At 38.6% G+C, this 25792-nt stretch overlaps 1 protein-coding gene across 4 annotated transcripts in view; it reads right to left on the bottom strand.

The window, feature by feature from the left end:
• The window catches only part of fnbp1l (formin binding protein 1-like), a 201806-nt gene that overhangs the window by 16006 nt on the left and 160008 nt on the right, over positions 1 to 25792 (bottom strand). For 2 of the 4 annotated variants that reach the window (XM_043698825.1, XM_043698826.1), the window contains exons 7-14: positions 21737 to 21865; positions 20047 to 20193; positions 18864 to 19064; positions 13946 to 14104; positions 10257 to 10271; positions 8497 to 8606; positions 4547 to 4679; positions 2539 to 2657 (exon numbers count right to left, since the gene is read on the bottom strand). In XM_043698825.1, the coding sequence (XP_043554760.1) occupies positions 2539 to 2657; positions 4547 to 4679; positions 8497 to 8606; positions 10257 to 10271; positions 13946 to 14104; positions 18864 to 19064; positions 20047 to 20193; positions 21737 to 21865 (1013 nt within the window). The remainder of the gene's footprint in view (positions 1 to 2538; positions 2658 to 4546; positions 4680 to 8496; positions 8607 to 10256; positions 10272 to 13945; positions 14105 to 18863; positions 19065 to 20046; positions 20194 to 21736; positions 21866 to 25792) is intronic. The other 2 variants (XM_043698827.1, XM_043698828.1) reach the window with 2 other exon arrangements.

Here is a 25792-nt window from a genome sequence, read left to right as displayed (position 1 = left end):
ATAAGGAACAGTAGGCAGGTTTGATATTACCAAAGCCACAACACATCAAAGGAATCAAATGTTAACAGCTACAAGAGAAAATAAAATTAGCAGCCAATTAATAATAAATGTTTTGATGCTTCATAGTAAACACTCCAAAATGTTCTTTTTTAAATTCACTGAGACCTGGGCATTACTGGCTGGCCAACATTTATTGCCTATCCTAGCTGCCCTCTGTAAGGTACTGCCTTCTTTAAGTGCTGCAATCAGGTGCTATAGGTTTATCCACAATGCCTTTAGGGAGGAAATTTCAGGATTTTGATCCATTGACAGTGAAGGAACGGTGATATATTTCCAGTCAGAACAGCAAGTGGCTTGTAGGGTAACTTGCAGTTGTGGTCTTCCTGGGTATATGCTGCCCTTGTCCTTCTAGATGGAAGTGGTTGTGAGTTTAAAAGGTGCCATCTAAAGGATCTTTGGTGAATTTCTGTGGTAGATAGTCCGCACTGCTGCTACTGAGCATGGGTGATGGAGGGAGTGGATGCTTGTGGACGTGGTGTCAATCAAGCAGGCTGCTTTGTCCTAGCTTCTTGAGTATTGCTGGAGCTGCACCCATCCAGGAATGTGGAGTGTGTTCCACCACACTCCTGACTTGTATCTTTGAAATGGCGAACAGGCTTTGGGGGAAGTAAGGTGGTGAGCTACTCGCTGAAGTATTCCTAACCGCTGACCTGATCTTGTAGCCATTGTTTGTGTGGTGAGACCAGCTTAGTTTCCAATCAACAGTAACCAGAGGATATTGGTAGTGGGTTTTCAGCGATGGAAGCACCATTGAATGAGGTGGTTACATTGCCTCATTAGAGATGGTCATTGTCTGGCATGTGTGATGCCAATGTCACTTGCCACTTGTCAGCCCAAGACTGGACATTGTCCAGATCTGGATGCATTTGAACATGGATTGCTTCAGTATTAGGAGTTGCGAATAATACTGAACATTGTGCAATCATCGGCAAACTTTTGACCTTATGATGGAAGGAATGTCATTAACGAAGCAGCTGAAGATGGTTAGGCCAAGAAACACTACGCTGAGGAACCCTTGCAGAGATGTGCACACCAAAGTCAGTGGAGTAGTGGACAGTGTGGAAGAATGTTGTAGGTTGTCGGGGGACTTGGATAAACTGCAGAATTGGGGTAAGAGGTGGCAAATGAAGTTCAATGCAGATGAGTGTGAGGTGATTCACTTTGGGAAGAATAACAGGAAGGCAGAATACTGGTCAATGGAAAGATTCTTGGTAGTGTGGATATGCAGAGGGATGTTGGAGTCAATGTACATAGATCCATGAAAGTTGCCACCCAGATTGATAGTGCTGTTGAGAAGGAATATGGTGTGTTCGGTTTTATTGGTAGAGGAATTGAGTTCCGGAGCCATGATGTCATGCGCACCTGGAATATTGTTTACAGTTCTGGTCACCCCATTACAAGGAGGATGTGGAAGCATTGGAAAAGGCACAGAGGAGACTTACCAGGATGTTGCCTGGTCTGGAGGGAAGGTCTTATGAGAAAAGGCTGAGACAGTTGGGTCTATTTTCATTAGAAAGAAGAAGGTTAAGAGGGGATTTGATAGAGACATACTAGATGATCAGAGGATTAGATAGGGGAGACACAAAGTCTTTTTCCTAGGATGATGTCAGCTTGTACAAGGGGGCTTGGCGACAAATTGAGGGGTGATAGATTTAAGACAGATGTCAGAGGCAGGTTCTTTACGCAGAGAGTGGTAAGGGCATGGAATGCCTTGCCTACCAATGTAGTTAACTCAGCCACATTAGGGAGATTTAAACAATCCTTGGATAAGCACATGGATGATAATGGGATAGTGTAGGGGGATGGGCTTAGATTAATTCACAGGTCAGTGCAAAATCGAGGGCCGAAGGGCCTGCTCTGAGCTGTATTGTTCCATGTTCTATGTCCTGAGATGACTGACTTCCAACAAAAACATCTTCCTATGTGCCAGGTTTATCACATTTACAGTCTTTAGCAAATATTCTGACACTGTTTAGGAGCAGTACGCCAGCAATGGGTGCCTTGGTTAACCGGAGAACAAATTCCTAAAATCTAATTTATACTATGTGAACTGGAGCATGATGAGAGGTTTTAATAACCACCCATATGTGGCAGATTCTTTCAATATACTTGTTTACTGCTTGAAAGTTGCATAATATCTATCTAATATTAACCTCTGCGTTACAGGTTTTAAATCCCATGTTCTTTGATATTTCGCAAATTTATGACGCAGTTATAAATTTCTAGCCTCTGTTGATTTGAACATATCTAAAGCAGTAAATTGATTCCAGCTTTTGATTTGTCCTTTCAACTGACTGAAAGGCTCATCCTTATAAATTAGTAAACAAAAATTACAAAATCAAAAAATCCAATGTAATCAAATCAGGAGTTTTAACTCGAAATTAAATTCCGTGCTGATTTATTTTATATTTATCTTATAAACCATTTGATTGAAGTCAATTACAACTTCTTTAACGACTACAGCAGTTTTATGCGTACCTTTCCCTGCCAGGTGTTCCATGATGGTTAATTTCAGCAGGTCGTTCAAATGCAGTGCCACCACTTAATCGTCTATCTCCTCTTGGACATGTTCTGTTTTCAACCTCAAAGAGCCACATCTTAAAGAGGTTGATGCATTATCAGTGTTATAGTCAAATCAAATCATCATGTTGTCTGTTCACTAGAGTTTACTTTAACACTGTCCATTGCAGTCAAAAATAATTAACTAGTCATAAAACACAAAACAATACAACAGTACAATAGTTTCAATTAACTAAGAGAACTTTAGGATGCACCATGCAGGATACCTTCCAGTCCAGAACCTGTCCTTTTCCTTCATCAAAAAGTACTTCAAGTTCAACTGTAAAAGTTCTTGATAGTCTAAACTTAGGACAGGTAATTTGTTATGGTAAAAACAATGACTGCAGATGCTGGAAACCAGACTCTAGATTAGAGTGGTGCTGGAAAAGCACAGCAGTTCAGGCAGCATCCAAGGAGCAGTAAAATCGACGTTTCGGGCAAAAGCCCTTCATCAGGAATACAGGTCGAGAGCCTGAAGGGTGGAGAGATAAGTGGGAGAAGGGTGGGGGTGGGGAGAAAGTAGCATAGAGTACAATAGGTGAGTGGGGGAGGGGATGAAGGTGATAGGTCAGGGAGGAGGGTGGAGTGGATAGGTGGAAAAGAAGATAGGCAGGTAGGAGAAGTCATGGGGACAGTGCTGAGCTGGAAGTTTGGAACTAGGGTGAGGTGGGGGAAGGGGAAATGAGGAAACTGTTGAAGTCCACATTGATGCCCTGGGGTTGAAGTGTTCCGAGGCGGAAGATGAGGCGTTCTTCCTCCAGGTGTCTGGTGGTGAGGGAGCGGCAGTGAAGGAGGCCCAGGACCTCCATGTCCTCGGCAGAGAGTGGGAGGGGGAGTTGAAATATTGGGCCACAGGGCAGTGTAGTTGATTGGTGCGGGTGTCCCAGAGATGTTCCCTAAAGCGCTCTGCTAGGAGGCGTCCAGTCTCCCCAATGTAGAGGAGACCGCATCGGGAGCAACGGATACAATAAATGATATTGGTGGATGTACAGGTAAAACTTTGATGGATGTGGAAGGCTCCTTTAGGGCCTTGGATGGAGGTGAGGGAGGTGGTGTGGGTGCAGGTTTTGCAATTCCTGCGGTGGCAGGGGAAGGTGCCAGGATGGGAGGGTGGGTTGTAGGGGGGCGTGGACCTGACCAGGTAGTCATGGAGGGAACGGTCTTCGTTGTAATTTGTTGTGATAAATGATTCTGAAATAAGTTCCATTCCAACCAGCTTATAATGCAGTTTCACAGATCAGTTTCATAACTGTGAAGAAAACTGAAAAGAAACATATGGTCTATCAAGTTCTGTAGTGTCACGGTACAACTTAGACATGATGTACCTCCACTTGAAGTAGAAAGGCTATTGAAAATTCTTTTGGGTGAAATCAGTTAAGTTGGATTCATCCAACGCTAACCGATAGCCCGTTTCTCCGAAATGTACTTATACTTGTGTGATTTTTTTTAAAAAACACTGACAGTACAAATTAATGAAAAATGAGTATGGATAGTAAATGCTTGATTACTTAACCTATATCAATCTATATTAGAATCAAGAGTATACTTCTGCCCTCACTCAAAACACTTACATTTGCCATTGGACAGTATCCAATAACAGGACTCATTCCATGTTTTTTTTCTTAGTCTAGAGTTATTGAAGTTAAAGAAAGCTCTCCAAACACAAACTCAGGTCAGTTCTGACCAGAAATCAAATCTATAACTTTTGGTCTTTTTTAAACAAGCCACCACCAAATCACCTGTGACTTGGTGTCTTTATCCTCTAACGTGCAATATCTTTCCGCTGACTTGACATGTTTGTACTCAGCTACAAACCAACAAAATTAGATGTGTCAGACAATTTACAGCATACCCAATACTTAAAATATGTGAGTAATGTGCAACTCTGACATCTTTAATGCAATAAATATATTATTTTTGAATTTACCTCATGCTTTTGAATCTCATGACGGAGTTTGTCAATGTTACACATGGTCTCTGAAATCTTTGGGTGCAAGCTTCCAGAATCACCCATCTGAGGATTTCGTTCATAAACATCTTTCATTTTGTTTAAGGCATCTCTAAGAAAAAATAGAAATAAAATTCAGACTTATTAGTGCACTTTACATAAAATAAATGACATATCAGTAGATCTGAACTGTTTAATTTTCATTTAAATTTTTACCATTAAATCCTCTGATTATAATCCAGGCAAAATTAATGAGTTTCAGGAGCTTATATGACTTCATGTACAATTATATAAATTAATGCAGTATCTTAAATTGCTATATTATGAGCAAGGAACAGATGTAGGCCATTTAACCCTTCGAGTCTGTTCCACCATTAAAGAAAAAACGAGATAATTGGATTTTAACTTTAAATACACATTCCTGTCTAACTGAAAAACCTTGTATCCCCTGTCTTAAAAATAGGCAAAGGCTCTGCTTTCAGTATCTTTTCAGTAAGAGTTCCAAAGACTCATGATCCTCAAAGAATTTCACCTAGCCTTTAATTTTTAAAAAATGACACCTAGTTTCTGATTCTCCCATAAGAGGAAACAGCATCTTTACTCTGTCAATAGCTGTCAGGATAGGCATTTTCTCCAAGCTTCACAGTTGCGCAGATGCACACCAGCATACTAATGCATTGGTGCCTGGCTTCAGCTCTTGGAGGTCTTGCAATAGAAAACAAATTAGAGGAAACACAATTCAGAACATTTCAACCAAGTTGCTTCTTACTCTCCCAAACTCTAGTGAATACAATCTTGGATCATTCAATTTAACCTCAAGACAACCCACCGATTCCAAGCATTAAATCAAGAAAAACTTCCCTGAACTGCCTCCATTGATTTACATACTTCCTTGCCTAAAACTATGCAGTGCTCCAAATACGGTCTTATTATTGCCCTGTTTAAATGATGATGTGGCGGTGCTGGTGTTGGACTGGAGTGGACAAAGTTAAAAATCACATAACACCAGGTTATAGTCCAACAAGTTTATTTGGAAGAACTAGCTTTCGGATCAGTAGCTTTCATCATGTAGCTTTGGAAGAGGATCCTAAGACAGAATTTATAGCAAAAGATTACAGTGTCATGCAACTGAAATTATGTATTGAATATATAGGGAAAATGTTAGAAATTATTATTAAAGACAGCAAATGTTAAAATACTCAGTCTGTAGTTCCTTGCGATACGTAAACCTTCCTTATTGAACAAGTGAGTTACACTTGTTTTCTTCCCATCTAATGAGACTATCTACAAATCAATGGAGTTTTAGAAAATTAAAACCAAAACATCAACTATCTCACTAGCTGCTTCTTTTAAGATATCAGGATTTGGGCACTCGTCAGTCTATAGCTTCAAAATGTATTCATCACCACTTCTCTCGTGATGGTGATATTCCAGAGTTTCTCCCTCTCTTCCATTTCCTGATTCAAAACTGCTTCTGGAATGTTAATTATATCCTCTATAGTGAAGAGTGACAAAAACAAATTCAATTCATCTGTCATTTCCTTATTTTCCATCATTAATTGTCCAGTTTCACTCTCTATGAAATCAATGCTCACCTTGTTTGTGTTTCTGGTGAGCTCGCTCTCTCATGCTCCAACTTTTTCCTCTTCGTAGTTTTGTTCATCATTCCTTGTTGTGTTGTTTATATTATGTTTAAACTTCTGAACTGCAAGCTGCCTTTGAGCAATTATAGCTTTTTACTCTAGTTTGATACTATTCTTAACATTTCTACTTGACAAAAAAGGTCTTTCACCTGGATTTTTTTCTTACATTAATGTATCCATTCTGTATGTTCTGAAATATTACCGTGTGTCTGCCATCTCTATTGCCCTATCCATTAATCTAATTTGCTAATTTACTTAAGTTCTGCTTTCATGCCCTCATAACTGCTCATATTTAAAGTTATAGACTATTGAGGACAAGAGAGGTTAATCTCAGAACAAGGAGTCAAGTATTTAAGTCAGAGATGCAGAGGAATTTCTGAGGGTACTAAATTTGAGGAATTCTTCACCACAGAGGATGGGCCATGAAGTATATTCAAAGTTGTGATAAATGCTTAATCAGTAAGGAAATCATGGTTTATTGGGAAAAGGCAGGAAAGTGGAGTTAAGGATCATCATCTCACACCTCACACACTTCCACTTCCAACTGTATTCCATTTGACACTGTTCTGCTCACCTGATTTACTCATTCATACTTTCCTGTAATCTACAGCTTTCTTCTTCATTGCCAATTGTATCATCTGCAAATCATTTAAGCACATTCACTACATTTAAGAATAAATCATTGGCAAACTACAAAAAAGCAAGGGACTTAGTATTGAACACTGCAGAACTCCAAAGCAAACAGCCTTAAACCAAGAGTGGATCCAACTTGCCAGTCCTCCTTGGATACTATGGGTTTTTAATTTCATGGCAAGGCAATCATGTGAGATCTTATTAAAAGCAGAGCTAAAATCCACAAGTAATAATACAATAAATGCACTCTTTACCCTGGTTACCTCAAAAAATATAAGTTGAGGAAGTTATTAAAATATATATTTTGAAGCCTCCCTACACTAGTTCTGGAAAATTTTCCTCTCACACCTGTTAGAACCAATTGCTTGAATTGAAGTATATGTTAAGATTAAGGACGTTTAAAGATTTAAGCCCTAAACTGAAAAACAATGTTACAAAGGCTGGTGGTCTTTGGATTGCTTTCTCTACTCAGCATTGGATAGGTTGAGGAGAGGAAGATTTAAAAGATCAGTGAATGCTGTTGTGATGGATAAGGTTTTGCACTCTAGGGGGCACTACGGCAATTTCTGAAACAAAATTTAAAATAATTGCTTATTGGCACAGAACTTGAAATGTTGCGAAAAAGAAACACATATGAAGTAAAAATTTTTCATCTTGCGCTCATCATTATTGAAAAACAAGGAAAATAACATTAGAAAGAAAAGAACAATTTATATAGCACGTGAAGAGGGGGTTGAGTGGTTGCGCTCAGGTATAGAGGTGCAACAGGCACTGCCTTAATGAACTGATTAACTTCAAACCAGGCAAGTCAACTTTGATTGTTCAGGATGGTGCTAGGGAAATGCAGCAGGGATTAGAGATCTCCAACACACTTTTTTCGGAGGAAAGGTTTGTGTGTGAACAAGGATATGTTGCATGGTCATCTTTCATGTATGAAACTATCAGCAAGCTATTTAGTAATACAGGTCATCATTTATCACCAACCCTAACCCAATTTTCAACGGTCAACCTTCCAGTAGTAACTATTACAGAAATTAGGTTCTTCTGCCTTTTGGTTCAGAGCAGTGAATTCAACCTTAGGATACAAAATGTTGCTCATGTGGATACCACCTAAACAAATACTCAGGTAAATGTGCGACAATGAGGTCATTATGACCTAGTTCTATAGTTTTACTTACCAGCCAACCCTGAAGCTTATACGCCCTACTTAAGCCTTTTGTACTCCTAACAAAGTAAATATAATTCATTTTTTAAACAAATATCATCAATAATGACATCCTAAGCTAGTAATTTCTTGGTTCTTGCCATATATTCTTAAATAAACATTAAGGCTCCTGCCACTTGAAGTGGTCACTGTCGGTCCCAATAGTCAGACCTATGCAAAATTACTATGGCATGGTTATGTTTACTTTCAAGTTTAAATCAGTAAGTGAAAGAGTACATCTACTACTTCATCCGCCAGTTTTGACAGTACATTACCGACCAAAATAAGAAGTCAGTTAACCTCATTCCTATTGCATTGATGTTTTTCTGTGGTTTGTCTGACTACAGTGTCCATGAGTAAACGCAGACTTATTCTGAATTATACAAAGGATTTATAATGCTTAATACCATAACACTTCACAGCTAAGTGTGATGTAGCGAACCACAGACCTTTGATCCATTTCTTTCTGCAATTCCTTGTTAAGTTCATCAATCCTTTGTTGCAGTTTCTTGCGCCTCTGTTCTGGTGGCAGATGACTAAAGTCTTCTGACACAGTTCCCTATAACAAAAATGAAACTAATGGCTACTATGTGCTTAACACTAATTCCGTACCACTGTGCAGAATTGCCTTGTATACATACAAAAGCAGTGACATCCAATGCAAAGCTAAATCCAACTTTACAGTTACAGATTGACATGATTCTTAGGTCAACTGATTTGATGCAGCACGATAAACTTACAGCAAAATTCCTACTCAACATTTTCTGCTAGAGTACTATAATTTTCCTAAAAACTCCATAGGTAATGAAAATTTGAACCATGGCTCAATAACAGATCACTTGCCACAACAGATCAGATGTCCTAATGAAGAGTATCATACACACTAGACAAGTTGAAGGTAACATTTATTATGACACACATACATTTCCAAAATATTTCAGTGCAATCACTGCTGTGTTGTGGACATGCTTCTTGAGAACAGGATTTTTAAAATTTGTTGATACCATTAGATATTTTTTATCTATTAAGACTTAGCTCAGTCTTAAAACAAGTATTTCATGCCCACTTTATCTATTCATTTTAGCATAGCAGCATTGCATTGTAAATCATGAATAAACTGTGTGTATACTAGTACAAAAGAATGTTAGAGAAAAGCAAAAGACATATATTCTATGTGTCAACACTGTCGATTAGTAATAGTAACGCAATACACACAAGTTAATGATGCATCTTTCAATGTGCTCAAAAGCTACCAAGGATTTGAAATAGAACAGGTTGGAAAGGGGACAATAGAAACCAAAAATAAGCTGAAGGTAGCAGAACACTGATAACTGAATAGCTGAGTAGCTCTTTCAGGAGCTGGTACAGATATGATGGGACAAATTGTCTCTTCTGTAAAATTCTATGATTCCAACTTTAGTCACAGTTGAAGGAAAAGGAGGCAACGAAGGACAAAATTACTTTTGACTAATGATCAAAAAATAAATGTACAAATTTTTAAATAGAACAGTAAAACAGAAAACTTTAGGAGCCGTGCAGAAGTCTCTCAACCATGACTGCATATCAATCTGGACAACAGACTTGACTCCCAGTGATAAATGATATGCATTTGACTCCTATAACTGTCATTTACGCCAGATTATTTTTATTCAGAGTATCTACAGTTCAAGGTCAGGATGCTGGATACCATTTCACATTTAGGAAAGTCCTTTCTATCCTGAAAGAATGGGAAGAGTGAGAGAAGGAATAACAAAGGAGACCAAGAAAAATACCAAAGCTCAGGCTTACTGCCAAAGGGGTTTAATGATGTGATGGGTGAAGGGATTAGGATGACCAGTTGGGAACAGAATGAAAATGCATCTTAAAAGACTGGTTACATGTAAACACACACAGCAATAGCCCAATACCAACAAAATGCGTCAGCTCTTTTCACATGCTTGGAATGGGATTGAGATGAAGAACACTGCAGTAAATTTTCAGCTTGCTGCCAAACCATCAAATAACTATTACTGAAAATGAATACTATTAAGTCTTTAAAGTAAGGGAAGCAAGACAACTCAACTAACAGACTTCCAGCAATTGACATAGATTAATAAATAAAGCTGAGATTTTCAGGTATAAGCTTCTTAAAAGTAGATTAGACAATTCAACCACACACACCTTCACAAAAAGAATGTTAAAGAAACCTTTGGTTGAAAGTCACGCTTACCAGCTTTATTGAAAGCTTCATAGTTCATATGAAAAGAGAAAGTAATCATTACAAATGTTCTACACTTACATCAATCACAATACTTGTGTATAAACAGCATCAACTACATTCAAGTTGCTGCATCCCTGTGTAATTTCAAGTTTCGCCTCAAAATTAAAATGCTAAGTAGCAAATTAGCAGATTGTAGCCAAAATAATATTCAGGACATCTGCTCCTTTGGATTAGGAAGTGGACTCCCACCTTAATCCTGTGGATACAGGGCAGCACGGTGCTGTAACTGATATTTGGTGTCATGTCATGTCTCACATATGAGTAAAATCAGTTGTATAAACGGGGAAAAAATTTCCACTAATTGAAGTCACATAATTCACAAAGTGTAGCTGGTTGCAGCCTATTATCTCAACCACATAGAACAATGAAGGACAGGTCTTGCGGTGCAGTAATAATGACCCAACAACATTTGTGTCAACATTTCTGAACAGGCTGATTAAAAACAACCAGAACAGTGTCTTAATGCCAAGGCGTAACCACCTTCAGCTACTTTAATAATAAATTTTCAGGGGCGGCAGGATGTAATGGCAACGTCACTACGCTGGTGTTTTCCCAGATAGTGGAGAGAAACTTAGCAGAAACAGTTTTCTGCAGTTAGAGCAAGTATCTGGCAGCTGCAACATCCACAATATCATTGCTGGCAATCTATCATGACCATTATTCCCCAAAATCTCAGGGCACACTCCACAGGCAGTGACTGCCTGCATTGGCAAAGTACCAACTTCACCTCAACAAAGCATACTTGGGATTCACTTCTAATACAGTTCATTCTACTGCAGTTTGGACCTCACAATACCTTACAATATAGTGCTGATGTAATATAGACAGATAAACTGGCAAACGACATATTTGGGAGCAGAGTGGCACCTTGGTGTATTTGGGAAGCACTGAACAGTCAAAGAGGCTATAGTAAGTCAGGGGATTGGTCCTTTGTCAGTCAAGAGGTGCCCTGAGTGTGTGAATAAGGAGAACAGAGGGCAGACAAGATTAATATTTTGGAGGAGAGGCATGGGATGGTGGAGGTGAGGGCAATTGGGGATGGGCAATAAGTGACAATCAATGACATCCACAACCCAATCTGAAGAAGCCATACCAAACTCAAAATGTTAACTTTGTTTCTTGCTTCACAGATGCTTCTAGACCTGAATTTCTGCAGCACTCTATGTGTTTGTTAATAATTGCTGAGGATGTTAATCAATTCTTCTAATTCTGTTTTTGTGTAAGCCAAAATCCCCTAATTGTCAACACATGTACAGAAAGGTGTTGTTGCTGCCTGACTAATAACACAAGTTAGAGAGAGAATAAAAACAATACATAGTCCTTGGAGAAAATCTCAAGTGCTCTCAGAAAAGAAAATGTCTTGATTCATTGATGATAGTTTACAGGGGGCTTTTTTTTTTAAAAAAAGGGAAATGGTGATTTAGAAGGGGAATCACAAGCAGAGACAGATAGCCATTCACAATGTGCTAATCAATTACCACATACAAGATAGCACCTAACTGCTCTTCAAAGTTAAGCTTGTTTATCTACTTAACAACAACAAAAAAACACAAGTATGTTTGAGAAGTTTTTAAAATATTTAATATACACAGTGTTTACCAATGGCTTATAGCTTTCTCAAGCAATTGTCATTTATTTAGAATTAGAGTCTATATAATAGAGGACTAGATACTTAGCAAAAATGGGCAAAAGTAGATGCTGGAGATTAGAGTCGAATGTGTGGTGCTGAAAATGAATGATGAAGGGCTTTTGCCAGAAACGTTGATCCTCCTACTCCTCAGATGCTGTCTCACCTGCTGTGCTTTTCCAACACCATACTCTCCACACTTAACTAAAATGCCCTATTTTTGTTCCTCATTATCAATTTTATTAATGAAACTGCATCAGACTATCATTCTTAAGTGAAATTATTTTAATTAGAGAAAAAAGAACAAATTTTATTACATTGCCCAATTACACTTGAAAATCTGTAGTTTTGCAATTTATTTGAGGCAGAAACTTGAACCAACATCAGAAAAGCAATGCAATTTGAACACAGATTTTTGACAGCATCCAAGATGGAAACTCTACTTCAGCTTATGGTTAGCTTAACATGTTAAGCACTTAAAATCTGAAAACAACTTGTTTTGCAAAGTGACCAACCTGAGTTACTCTCAAAGTTGAAAGCATCATTTAAGTGCAGGTGCAAGCTGTGCTTGTTTCCATTATCAGTTCTGCTTAATATTTTTCCCCCAGCCAATATAATGGAAATAAAATCTGGCCATCACCATTTACAGGACCCTACTGTTATCTCCATGTTTTCTCTAACTGTGACAACACTGCTAAAATATTCTATTAGCTAACTATTAAAGGGCACTGAAGATCATGGAAGGTGCTATATAGACATGTTTTTTTCTTTTATTACATAATTCTTTACTCAATTAGCGTAAACCAGATGAAGAGAAAGACATTTCAACCGAAATACAGATTCCGAAATTCTGTGCATGTTATTTCCTATGGATAGGAATATTGTCCATTTCATTTGGAAAGGGATGCTGCAACTTAAAAATGTTACAAATTTCAGCACTACACATTCAAAATCACATGCAAATTTTCAATATGCAGCCTCTTACCATTTAGCCATCAAAATAAAACAAGGTTCTTCTATTAATTCTAATTTATTTTCGGTGAAGGCACGCTAACCAACTAATCATGGTAAAACAAAAAAGATACAGGAGGGATGTTTCACAATTGTAATATCAGCCAATAAAGAATAACTAGAACTAACATGGACCTACTGGTTTGAATACCTATTTCTGTGCTGCAGTTCTTTATAAAAGGAACAACATCACTATCTCTGATAACAAATGATCTCTTACCTGAAATGATCAGACACATATATCCTTTTAGACTGCTACAGAATTGGAAGTACATAGACAAAAAAAAACTCATCTATCACTCATTTTAATTGGCTGTACCCAGCAGGTGAAGGCCAAGATATTGAGCTATGAATTTTGCTGACTTTAATGCTATTTCTTTCCAACAGAACAGGAAAATGTGCGAGTCAAAAATCTCTGCTTTCATTTATCACACTCGTTGAGAGCTAGAGTAAGGCATATTACGTGTAAACGTGTAGCAAATAACATAAATGCCGGTTTTTAAAAAAATGTTATTCTATTCTCCATCTGCGTTTACCGGTCAGGAAAGAATATTGTGAACCATTCTAGTGCCAAATACCCCCTGTACACATCATGCAACTTCATTATTTCATTAGATACAATGATGCAAAATACAAAATGACAGTAGAAACACCCACACTCACTTTTATATTTGAAAGCAGCCACTCATTAAGATAAAAGGGCTTTTATGGTTATCAGTGAAAATTAAACTATCATTCTTGCAAACTAAAGCAGCTAAAATTTGAGGCTAAAGGGTCATAATTCTATCCAAGCTTCAAGAACTTATTTCGAGACCAGTAACATCTAACACTGGCACAGTAGTTAGGGGATATACACTGACCACTGGTGATTTGAAGCCATACCACTTCCATTTACCTGTCAAACTAACCATGGAAGCCCTTGTAGAAATCTGCACATCTATCAGCCACATGCTGCAATCCAAACAGCTGCAAAATGCGCGTTCAAAGTAAACCAACTTACCCCTCTTTTGAAATTCTTGAAAGAAGGAATTCTGGGTTTCACTGTCTTTAATTCATTCATACAGTAAGACAGTGGATCCCTGGAAAACCTGGGAGTCTGAAGCCCATATGGATCAAAGGATGAGCAAGAAGTGGTGGGGGAGAGGGGAGGGAATAGCAGCTAACAAAACAAGAAAAGGAAATGAACTACAAACTTAAGGAAAATGAAGTCAAAATGGAGAAGGGCCAAAAAAGAAGTTATGGGTTTTCTCAAATTGTATTAATTTAGATTTTGCTTAAAAGGTTACATGCAATAAAATGTGCCAGACATTCAAAAGTTTAAAAGACTGGTTAGGCAATGTGGAATGAACAGTGCCCATCGTCTAATCTGTTTTGTGGTTTGTCAATATACACACCTCAGTTCAGCTGACTATAGTGACAAGAAAGACAGAATACAAAAATAACAGGATTTTACGACCAACTACATTTTAATCAAATAAAAGGAGAAATAAAGAGACCACAAAAGTGTTATACACTTCTAAATCTAAAGGTATAAAGTAACTTTTCTACCTATGCATTTTCCTGTAACAGTCATCCAAAATAGGTTAATAATGCAATATTGTGCTATATTATATAGATGAGTGCAAAGATCTAAAAATATGGAACATCGCAAGGAAATCAAAAACAGTTAACGCTTAATTAATAGGAATATCTACAGTGGAAAAGAAAAGTTCAGTCAAGTATAGATAAAATCAATTTACATGGTGAAACAATTATTAGTCTTAGCAAAGAAGAAAATAGAATGCTCCAATAGTGAATCATCAATTGCAGGAATACACACAATTAACAGTAAATAAAGCGATTTATTTGTGAGATTTACATTTATTACTTTTATGAAAAACATTGCAGCATAATTAATCAAATGTTTGTACTTCATGGAGAACAAACAATCACCAGTGGAGTGCCACAAGGATTGGTGCTGGGTCCACTACTTTTCATCATTTATATAAATGATTTGGATTTGAGCATAAGAGGTATTGTTAGCAAGTTTGCAGATGACACCAAAATTGGAGGTATAGTGGACAGCAAAGAAGGTTACCTCGGATTACAACAGGATCTTGATCAGATGGGCCAATGGACTGAGAAGTGGCAGACTGAGTTTAATTTAATAAATGTGAGGGGATAAATATGGATATTTAATTCATTTTGCTTCTTATGATAGGTCAGAACCTGGCATATGTAGAACATTGTTTACTTTTAACGACAAAATGTGTTTTTTTTTTAAAAATTATACAAAGAAAATGACTGCAAATGTATATTCAGCCATTATCTGGCAATGTCCTGAATGGGGCCAGTGGAATGTTGCATCTGTAGAGTGTCAGGGAAACTTCAAAGAGAGAGATAAAAGTTGCAGAAAGAGATAACGAGGGTGCTGACTAACTCTATCTCTCAAGTAAAAAGCCACAGCCTTCTGGGTGATGGCAAGTGAGACGAGATTGGGTTGGGATATCTGGTCGGCATGGACGGGTTGGACCAAACGGTCTGTTTCCATGCTGTACATCTCTATGACTCTATGACTATAATTTGCATGCTTTGGAACATTCAAAAATGGGGTTTGAAAACTAACAGCAACACTATCTATGTGCAGTAGTGGCCTGATGTCCTAGTGAGTGAACTAGCATACTATAAAGGTCACAGTTTAGAGAACCATCACTTAACATCTCTGCAATGAAGATAAAGAAAGGAGAACCATAAAATTCTCAGTGTTGCAAGCTAGTTGCAAGGAAACAAAATAACAAAAGAACTTCCTTACTGAGTCCAGAAGCCAGGTAGCCAGAAGCATTTGTCAAGAAGAATCAGGACCAAAAATCAAGTTTAAAATCAAACTGCAAAAACAAGCATCTCAAAATGAATTGTTCAACATCAACTGAATGTCAACGCTACCAGTAGCACCCACTCCCAACAGCCATAACATTCAACTCTCCACTCTTCAGAAACAAATCAGAGACTGATCAGCCTTTTCTAAACTTTATATTTTTGGACTCACCTCGTATTTCTAATTGAATTAGCTTTATTGTCACGTACTCAAATGAGAACAGTGAAAAGTTATAAATCGCAATTTATAGCGCCATCTTTGATTAAAAAAAGGTATAATCCTTAGTTTCAGAATAGTGAAAAGAAAAATAAAGTGACATTACAGCTATACGTGGGAAAACCATAGGTCAGAAAATCAAGAAGCAAAGGTAAAAAGACAAACCTCAGTCTCTGCGCAGGGGCTCTCCATGGCAGACCAGTGCATAGGTCTGACCACTGGCTGCCACCATGCGCTGCACTGGGCAACTGGTCACCAATGTCCCTGCTCCGCACTGAACTACTGGCATCCATTCCGGAGGCCGGGGCCCAAAGAAGGGAGAGAAAGGAGGAGAGAGGGAGAATAAAGAGAAGAAGAAGAAAAAGAATGGGCAGAGCAAAGGAGCTCCGGCTTGAATGTCCCACTCTGCCACCATCTTACTGGAACTAATCTGTGTGTGCTGTATTTCTTTATCTTGGTGTATTTAGTAATCAATAAACTCACTTCTTGTTAATTCAAGAAAGCTGCTTAAATTGGCACCTTTTAAAATATAAATTCATTTGCATCTGGAAGAACGGTATCCACATGAGAACTTCAAAATTAATCTTTATGCAATCTAATAAGGAGGGCACATGAATAACTAAGGTGAGCCAATTTGTTATGGTTCTAGACTAGATTCCTTACATTATTAAACTGTTGGATAAGGAGTGGTGAACCTTGCTTGGGGATTACTCATATCATTCACAGCTCCTCATTTCTTAAGAGCATGCTCTTATTTTCTTTCTCAAATCTAAACTATGGTGAACAACCTCACACTTGCTCACATCAAAGGCTATCAGCCTTAGACATTACCCACTCAATCAATTTGTCAATATGCCTTTTTAATTTCTTGCTCCAATCAACATGCCTTGCTTTGCCAGAAAACTTAATGTCATCAGCAAGCAGAATCCCAACTCTCTAATTCTTAATTCAAATCATTAATACATACATATTGAAAGGCTAAGGCCTCAAAATAGATTTGTAAGGAGCATTATATGTGCCATCCAACTAATCAGAGCATTTCCAAATCTGCCTCCCATTTCTCAAATCAATTTCCAGAGTCCACAAGTGTGACACTGGAAAAAGCACAGCAGGTCAGGCAGCATCCGCGGAGCAGGAAAGTTGACGTTTCAGGCATTAGCCCTTTCCTGATGAAGATCTTATGCCTGAAACGTTGAATTTCCTGCTCTTCGGATGCTGCCTAACCTGCTGTGCTTTTCCAGTGCCACATTTGTCAACTCTGACTCTATAGCATCTGCAGTCCTCACTCTCTCCCAATGAATTACAAACACATCCAACAAAACTGTGTGTGTGGTGGAATGAGAAATTTTGTGCAGTAGCTTTTGTCTAGTGTTCCAGAGGTCTGAATTATTTATCCAAGAAATGTATACACAACTCCATAACTTCAAAATTCTGCACATAAAAGCTGGGATCAGTAAAGTGACCAGGGCATTGCCTTGTTTTATCATCCAAACCTAGTCTGGTCCACAGTCCTATGGCAACCTGGCTGATGGCCCTCTGAAATGATTTAGCAAAACGCTTAATTATATCATTTGACACAACGCTTAAGACTAGTCAAAAAATTACTTAGAGAGACAAGTTTTATGAAGTGGCTCAATGGAGAGAAAGAGAACTTGAGAGGAAATTCCAGAACTTAGAGGCTAAGCAATTCAAGTCATGATCACCAATGGTGGAGCAATTAAAATCAGAAAAGCTTAAAAATGAGGTAAGCACAGGCATCCTGAAGGTTTTTCAGAAGAAAGAGATTAGAGATGGGGAGAAATAAGAGAGATCTAGACAGATACATGAATGAGCGGGGAACAGAGGGATACAGATCTTTAGACAATAGGCGGCAGGTTTAGATAGAGGATCTGGATCAGCGCAGGCTTGCAGGGCTGAAGGGCCTGTTCCTGTGCTGTAATTGTCTTTGCACTTTGTTCCATTTGTTCTTTGAGAGTGGTAAAGCCATGGAGGAGAATGAAAACAAAGCGAGAATTTTAAAAATGCAACATTGCTTAAAAAGAAGCCAGCGTGGGTCTGCAAAAAGCATAAAGTTATGGGTGAATGGCACTCAATGCAAGTAAGGACCAACAGTAGAGGGAATTAGATTAGATTAGATTACATTACAGCGTGGAAACAGGCCCTTCGGCCCAACAAATCCACACCAACCCGCCGAAGCGCAACCCACCCATGCCCCTACATTTACCCCTTATCTAACACTACATGGCCAATTCACCTGACCTGCACATCTTTGGACTGTGGGAGGAAACTGGAGCACCCGGAGGAAACCCACGCAGACACAGGGAGAACGTGCAAACTCCACACAGTCAGTCGCCTGAGGTGGGAATTGAACCCGGGTCTCAGGCGCTGTGAGGCAGCAGTGCTAACCACTGTGCCACCGTGCCGCCCTCAGAATTCTAGATGATCTCAAGTATGATTAGTCATACTTAAGTGTGGATGACACTGAAGCAGATGTTCTGGAGCAAGAGTGGTTAAGCAATGTTAAAAAGATAGAAGTAAACAGTCTCAGTCATGTTTCAAGGACTGCAGCAGTTTAAGGAGGAAGCTCACCATCAGCTTTTTGCAGGTCAGTGAGGGGTGGGCAGTAAATGCTGGTCTAGGCAATAGCACTCACATCCCTTGAACAAATAACCAACATCTGGTAAAAACCAAAAAAAGGTCAGAAGCTCATCTCATATGACACCAATGTTGTGAATAATCTAGTTCAGCTTCAGATAATTACTAGAAAGAGAGATGGAGTTAATATCTATTGGACAACTTTTTCTTACAAACTGCTTGTTCGATAAAGTAAAGAGAAACTCAACATTACCTTGCTTTTCTTGCCAAAAGGCCAAAGTTTTCCTTTGCTTTTTCCTATTGTGTACTTCTGGTCCCCCCTCATCTCTTGTCTTTGCGCACTCAGACTGCCATCAGACACTGTCCTATAAATATTCTGGCTGAAGTCTTCAAATGGAAAGTCTCCAGGAGGTTCAAAACCTGATTTAAAGGATTCCACTACTATCAGAGAGTCCTAATAAGAAAAAAAAAGTTAATATTAAGTGTATTTTCAATAGCACACAGTTATTTTCTTCTTTTACTAACTTTGTTCATTCTTGAAGACATTGAATCCTGCTGGGAGACTATCCCATCGACACCACTCTCAAATTGTCAGTCTTCAAGCATAAGCTTGAAGTATGAAGGCCTTTTCAACCACGAGGCTGTCACAGCCAATCCCAATCTTAACCCCATCTTCACACAATAACCACATATACCCTGACATTAATGATTAAATGGAGAAATGTCCAGGACTTTAAAGCACTCCTACAGCTGACCTGATAAGAAGACTTAGAATATAACTGACCCAATGAGGGAGTTACCACCAGCACCTTAGGGAGTAACACAACATATGCAACACTTTTCAATATTTCTTTGTTAAACAACTGAGTTTTAAATTTTTGACTTGCAAAGGAGACAAAAAAAAAATCCAGATTTAACACAAATCACAACTGGTTAGATTTTAAAAACGATACATAATAGAACAAACGTTTGATTAAAGCCTCTTTTCAAAATTTAATTACATCAAACAATTAAAATCCACTTCAAGCTCTTAAGATTATGATCCTTTAATCATTAAGTACATTTTATTCCTTTATTACCAAATCAAAGAAAAAAGTCATATCTGATTGAGACAGCACAAATAAAATTAATTTAAAAGTCAAATTCTATGAACCTTGCTGTCCACACAGCAATCATCTGCCAAACACACAATTTGTAATAAGTAACAGTACTGAAATGGAACATTTAACATTGAATTTCTGTTTTTCTTTTGCTAGGTTTCCTCTTCACCACCTCACCTCCCCACTCAAAAAACTCAACAGTGCCCTCCCACAAAAGTCCTGCCACCTGGAAGATTAGCCACTCCAGGTTCAACTTCTCAACAATCCAACTTACTGACATTGAAATTACATAAGTATTTTGTGTGCTTTTTCATTATAGCTCTCAACTATACTTACTTTGCGATCATCCACAGACTTTGCAGCGCTGATCATTCCCTCTAAACATTTATTGATAATTGGAACAACTCTACGCTCAGCTTCTGCAAATCCTCTGTAACACTCACTTAATTTGACAATTCTTCGCTCATCCATGTCTTGCAGATTCTGTAAAATTAAGTTCTCATTTAGGATAGATTGTAACCATTTCACAACTTTTCTTTTAAACAAAAGTTTAAAATGGGCAAATTCCAGACATAAATGACAATTCTTTGGATAAAGTATTAGTGTTGATAACTTGCACTTGTACAGTCCAGGTTGCTCTATTATAATGCACGCTTCGGTAACAAAGCAATTGACGAATTGGGGACACTACTTCTAAAATGTGTTGGCTGTAACACGATTACATCGCCAAAACTTTAAGCGCTGTTTCTAAAGCGCAATTTTTCTATAATGCAGGGTTGAAAATGTGTTGCTGGAAAAGCGCAGCAGGTCAGGCAGCATCCAGGGAACAGGAGAATCGACGTTTCGGGCATAAGCTCTTCTTCAGGAATGCAGGGTTGCACAAGAACACAAGCATTGTGTTATAGAAGAACTATCTGTACTTGTAATTAAAGACATCTTAAGCATTATGAGGACAAAATTATTAACATTACTCTGGAGGATAAAAGGAAGAAACTGGGAAATTCTGTACAGTATAAAATGTAATTTGAATATGGGTAGACTTCAATGTCCATCAGCAAAAACAGCTCAGTTGCAACACACTGATTAAGCTGTCTGGATCCTGAGGGCATAGCTGCCAAACTGGACTTCTAGCACATGTTGAAAGAATTAATTTGAGGAGAAAAATAACTCTCAGGCTTCAGTGATTAGCACTGGGGCCACTCAGTGCTAGGGACCTTGGTTCAATTCCAGCCTTGGGTGATTGTCTGCATGGAGTTTGCATATTCTCCCTGTGTCTGTGTGGGTTTCCAGCAGGTGCTCTGATTTCCTCCCATAATCCAACAATGTGCAAGTTAAATGGATTGGCCATGCTAAATTTCTCAATGTCCAGGGATGTGTGAGCTTGGTGGATCAGTCATGACAAATACAGGGTTATGGAGGTAGGGGGAGGGTCTGGGTCGGATGCTGTTTGGGGAGTGAGTGCAGATTTGATGGAGCAAATGGTCTCTTTCGACACTGTAGGGATTCTATGATACTCTAACTCATCCTCACAGATGTATCTTGATTATACTGGTAGGAATGACCACCGCACATTTTTATGGATTATCCTTCTTCAAATCCAAAAGCTCTTCCATTTAACCCGAATCTGATACAAGTTTACTATAGCTCGGAAAAGTTGAATTCAGGGACAATTACAAAATGGAATCAAGCAAACAAATAATTTCTCCAAGACGAGCCTGAGTAGGACCATCAATTGAGTCCAAGATTCAGAATAGACAAGGTGACAGAAGTGCAGCATTGCAGCTACTTCGCCACCCCTACTTAGATTATTTCAAAATGATTTTAAAATTCAGTGGTAATGTAAGTCACCACTAAAACGGAATATAAAAATTTATACATTCAAAATAAACAACATGTTAATTTTCTCCCATTTTTAGGATCTTCAAGTCACAACACAGAAGATAGGGGTTACAGACACTTGCAATCTGCATTGATTGGCCTCCCGATTCCAAACAATCCAGGAAAGCATGGAAGGAAACTGAATTACCTTAAAAATCTGAGGCATGATGAACTGGAAATGCTTTTGTTGTTCACTATTGAAGTTCTGCAGTTGTGCAGCATATTCATTTTTGCATTCATCGGCCATGTGGGTTCGAAGATTTAATTGCTGTTTTGCCTGGGGATTAAAAAGATAACACTACTGCAAACTGTTTAGTTGTCTAGTTTCATCTGAACTTCTCAGTTCATACATTCCCCCCTTCAACATCAATCATCTTCACATTTGCTTTAAGTTGGAGAAACCAAGATGAAGACACTTCAACATTTTGTTTTAAAACAATTACCTTGCCAGATGTACTGGACCAATCAATTAAAGGTGGTTTCTCCTCTCTTTTTGACAGGTTTCATTTCAGTAAACCTCCCACCTTGGTCTTAGCTACAAATTATTAAAGCTACAAGTGATTAAAACTCAACAATGCTGTCAGCAAATTCAACCATCTGACTAGAGATATTTGAATCCAAGACTGCAATTGTGTCAAAGTTAATAGGTCAACCAAAACACAGCCTTTCAGAATGCTCATATTAGATTTCATTTATTTTTAAATGGATAAAAGCATTAAAATAAAAATATACTTAACCCACTATGCAAGAGATCACATTGTTGCATTTTTGAATATGGACTGAAAATTAGAAAAATCAAATCTGTTTTGAAAAGGGGGAGAATGTAGATGATGTTTGCAGCTTTGAAAAATCATCTGAGATAATGTCGCTTTTTGGGGACATTGAGTCCAGATCAATTGGGCTATTAGTTACTACTTCAGGTCAGCTCAGCATAGTAACAACCCTCTAGTTGGTCAGAATTCAACTTAACACACATTCTTTGAAGGGAATGAAAATAAGATAAGCATGAAGACCTCCAGAAACTCATTTGAATAATATTTCTCGCCTCTCTTACACTGAGGCTTTTCTCTCCAATTTTCTGTTGAAAGAACAGAAAAATGATACTTGGAGATACAGAAAGAAACAATTCTAAAATCCCAAGGCAATCAGAAAAATCCTGGGGTCCAACCAAACAACAAGTAAACTACAGACTGATCATCATGGAGTAGGTAACAAACACCAAAGCATCAAAGAATCAAAGGAATAAGGAAACCAACACATCTAATTTTGTGATTTGGACTCCCTCCACTCCTGATATTTGCCTTTTTTTCTTTTTTAATGTCTTTGCAGTGTTTGTGAAAATTTTAAAAAGAACTAAGTTTAAGATATATAATTCAAAATCCTATTCTTTTACTGTCTTATTGAGATTAAGAGTATTATAAAAAATAGAGCTTTTTCTTATCATTACTGAAGAAACTTGGTATGGTTTGCTTTTATCCCTGGTATCAGTCAGTAAGAGGCAAATTAGGATTTTTAATAGTTTCATTAAATACCCAAGGTTGAGACAACTCAATAGTAAAGCTCGATTTCCAGTGCATGACCCAGTGAGTTAAGTTTTAAGAAGGACCAGGAGGCCAAAGCGTTAAACAGCAGGAGCTTTAATATGAGGATGCTCACTTTACAAGCAGCATGGTTACAGAGTGTGATTTATCTGCCCAAAATGGTCAATAATGTCATTGCATCACATGATCATATTCTTAAAGTGGCATTTCACTAAGCTTGACCAAATGTGCAACATCCCTCCCTTTTTACTATACATCAGAATTTCCTGCAATGAAAACATTCACAACATTTACAATCAGAAACAGTTGTCTGTAACTAAGACATTCTGGAGAAAGTCCAATCCTGTGTGTCTGTTGTGCACCACAGGCATCTGTTTATTTTTCTCATTGGTTTTAAACCTCTGGTGTTTTAGGTGTACTAGGAACTTTATCTGTTATTGTCTTTTCCTGAGACAACAGTGTTCAGAGGTTCACACATGTCATGGCATTCTCCACTAAGCCACTGTCTCCCTCCGATGCTCCAGTACTATTGTTTATTTTATCATTCTGTCCTCAAGTATATCCAGGTCTCTATTTGGCAGAGTTCTATGTTGATCTTCAAAGAATGTTCCCTGGCATATTTGGTCTGATTGCCAAGAGATGATCTGCATGTCTTCTCCATCCTATATTGTCTCTTGATGTATGGTATAGGAAAGTGGTCCAGTCTGTTCCACAACGATGGCTGGCACACACTTACCACCTGTAGGTCAACACTTCTTAACCTTTATGAAAAACTGACATTTGGTCTCGGTCTCTCTTTGGAAAAACCAATTCAGATGTTTCTTGTCAACAAAGTCTTTATCATGGGTGGTTTTACAAAATCAGATACCATATGCAACTGACACTTTACCATGAGCAAATGCTGGAGAACTTTGAATCATCAAATGGGTTGTGTTACAGAACCATAGAGTCCCACAGCACGGAGACGGGCCCTTTGGCCCAAACTGGTCCATGCTGACCAAAATGTTCATCAACGCTAACACCATTTCCCTGCACTTGGCCCATATTCTTTTAAATCTTTCCTGTCCATATAATTGGCCAAATGCCTTTTAAACATGGTTAATGTACCCATCTCAACCACTTCCACTGGCAGCTTATTCCAAAAGCATACCACCCTGTGTAAAAACATTGCCCCTCAAGTTCCCTTTTATTCTTTCCTCTCTATCCTTAAACTGATACCTTCTAGTCTTTGGTCCCCAGCCTGGGAAAAAGACTGAGTGCATACACCCTATCCATGACTCTCAGGATCTCAAACTTCTGTAAGAAAAAGTCCTGGCGTGTCCAACCTCTTCCTATAACTCAGACTGTTGAGCCCTGGCAACATTCTTGTAAATTTCTCTGCACGGTTTCTAGTTTAATAACATCTTTCCTATAGGAAGTTGACCAAAGCTGAACACAACACTCCAAATGCAGCCTCACCGACATCCTGTACTACTGCAACATAACTTTCCAATTTCTATACTCAATGTCCTGACTGATGAAGGCCAGTGTGCCAAACTAGCACTGCCCTGTCTACCTGGGACTCCACTTTCAGAGAACCGTATAACTGAAGTCCAAGGTCCCTCTGTTCCACTACACTCCTTATGGGCTTACCATTCACCACGAAACTCCAACCTTGATTTGACTTTCCAAAATGCAAGACCTCACAGTTATCTATATTAGACTCTATTTGCCATTTCTCAGCCCACTTCCTCAGCTGATCAAGATCCTGCTACAATTTCTGATAACCTTGCTCACTGTCCACAATACTGCCTATTTTAGTGTCAGCTGCAAATTTACTAATCATACCTTGTACATTTTCATCCAAATCATTGATATAGAAAACAAACATCAATGGGTCCAGCACCAACCCCTGAAGCACTTCACTCATCACAGGCCTCCCGTCCAACAAGCAACCTTTCACTACTACCCTCTACTTCCTATGAGCAATCCAATTCTGAATCTAATTTGCCAGTTCCCCCTGGATTCCATGCGATCTAACCTTTCAGAGCAGTCTACCATATGTCCTGGTAACAAAAAAAAGGTTCAGTATTTAGGATCATGATTTTTGCTCTTAAGTCACCCTAAACAACAATTTAATTGTCTGAACAAAGCTTCTTGCCAAACCATTTGGTCCAATTGCATAAAGAGCTGATCATATCTTGCAATACTTCGCTTGATTTTCATCCTTGACTTCCAATTTGACAGATCTCCTCCATGTTGCCCACATTCCCATTGAAAACAAAGGCTTGTTTCTTTAGAATTTGTGACAGATCGAGTCTTGGAATCTGCCAAACAATTTACTTCAGTGTGATTGAGTTTGATTTTCTCCAACCACATTTTTCCTGATAAAGCCGGAAAATTTCTTTTGATAAGGCGGCACGGTGGCACAGTGGTGTGGGCGGCACGGTGGCACAGTGGTTAGCACTGCTGCCTCACAGCGCCAGAGACCCAGGTTCAATTCCCGCCTCAGGCGACGGACTGTCTGGAGTTTGCACATTCTCCCCGTGTCTGCGTGGGTTTCCTCCGGGTGCTCCGGTTTCCTCCCACAGTCCAAATATGTGCAGGTCAGGTGAATTGGCCATGCTAAATTGCCCGTAGTGTTAGGTGCAGGGGTAAATGTAGGGGAATGGGTCTGGGTGGGT

The sequence above is a fragment of the Chiloscyllium plagiosum genome, chromosome 11, assembly GCF_004010195.1.
Source record: "Chiloscyllium plagiosum isolate BGI_BamShark_2017 chromosome 11, ASM401019v2, whole genome shotgun sequence".
Taxonomy (NCBI): Eukaryota; Metazoa; Chordata; class Chondrichthyes; order Orectolobiformes; family Hemiscylliidae; genus Chiloscyllium; species Chiloscyllium plagiosum.
This window is presented reverse-complemented; position numbering and strand designations above follow the sequence as displayed.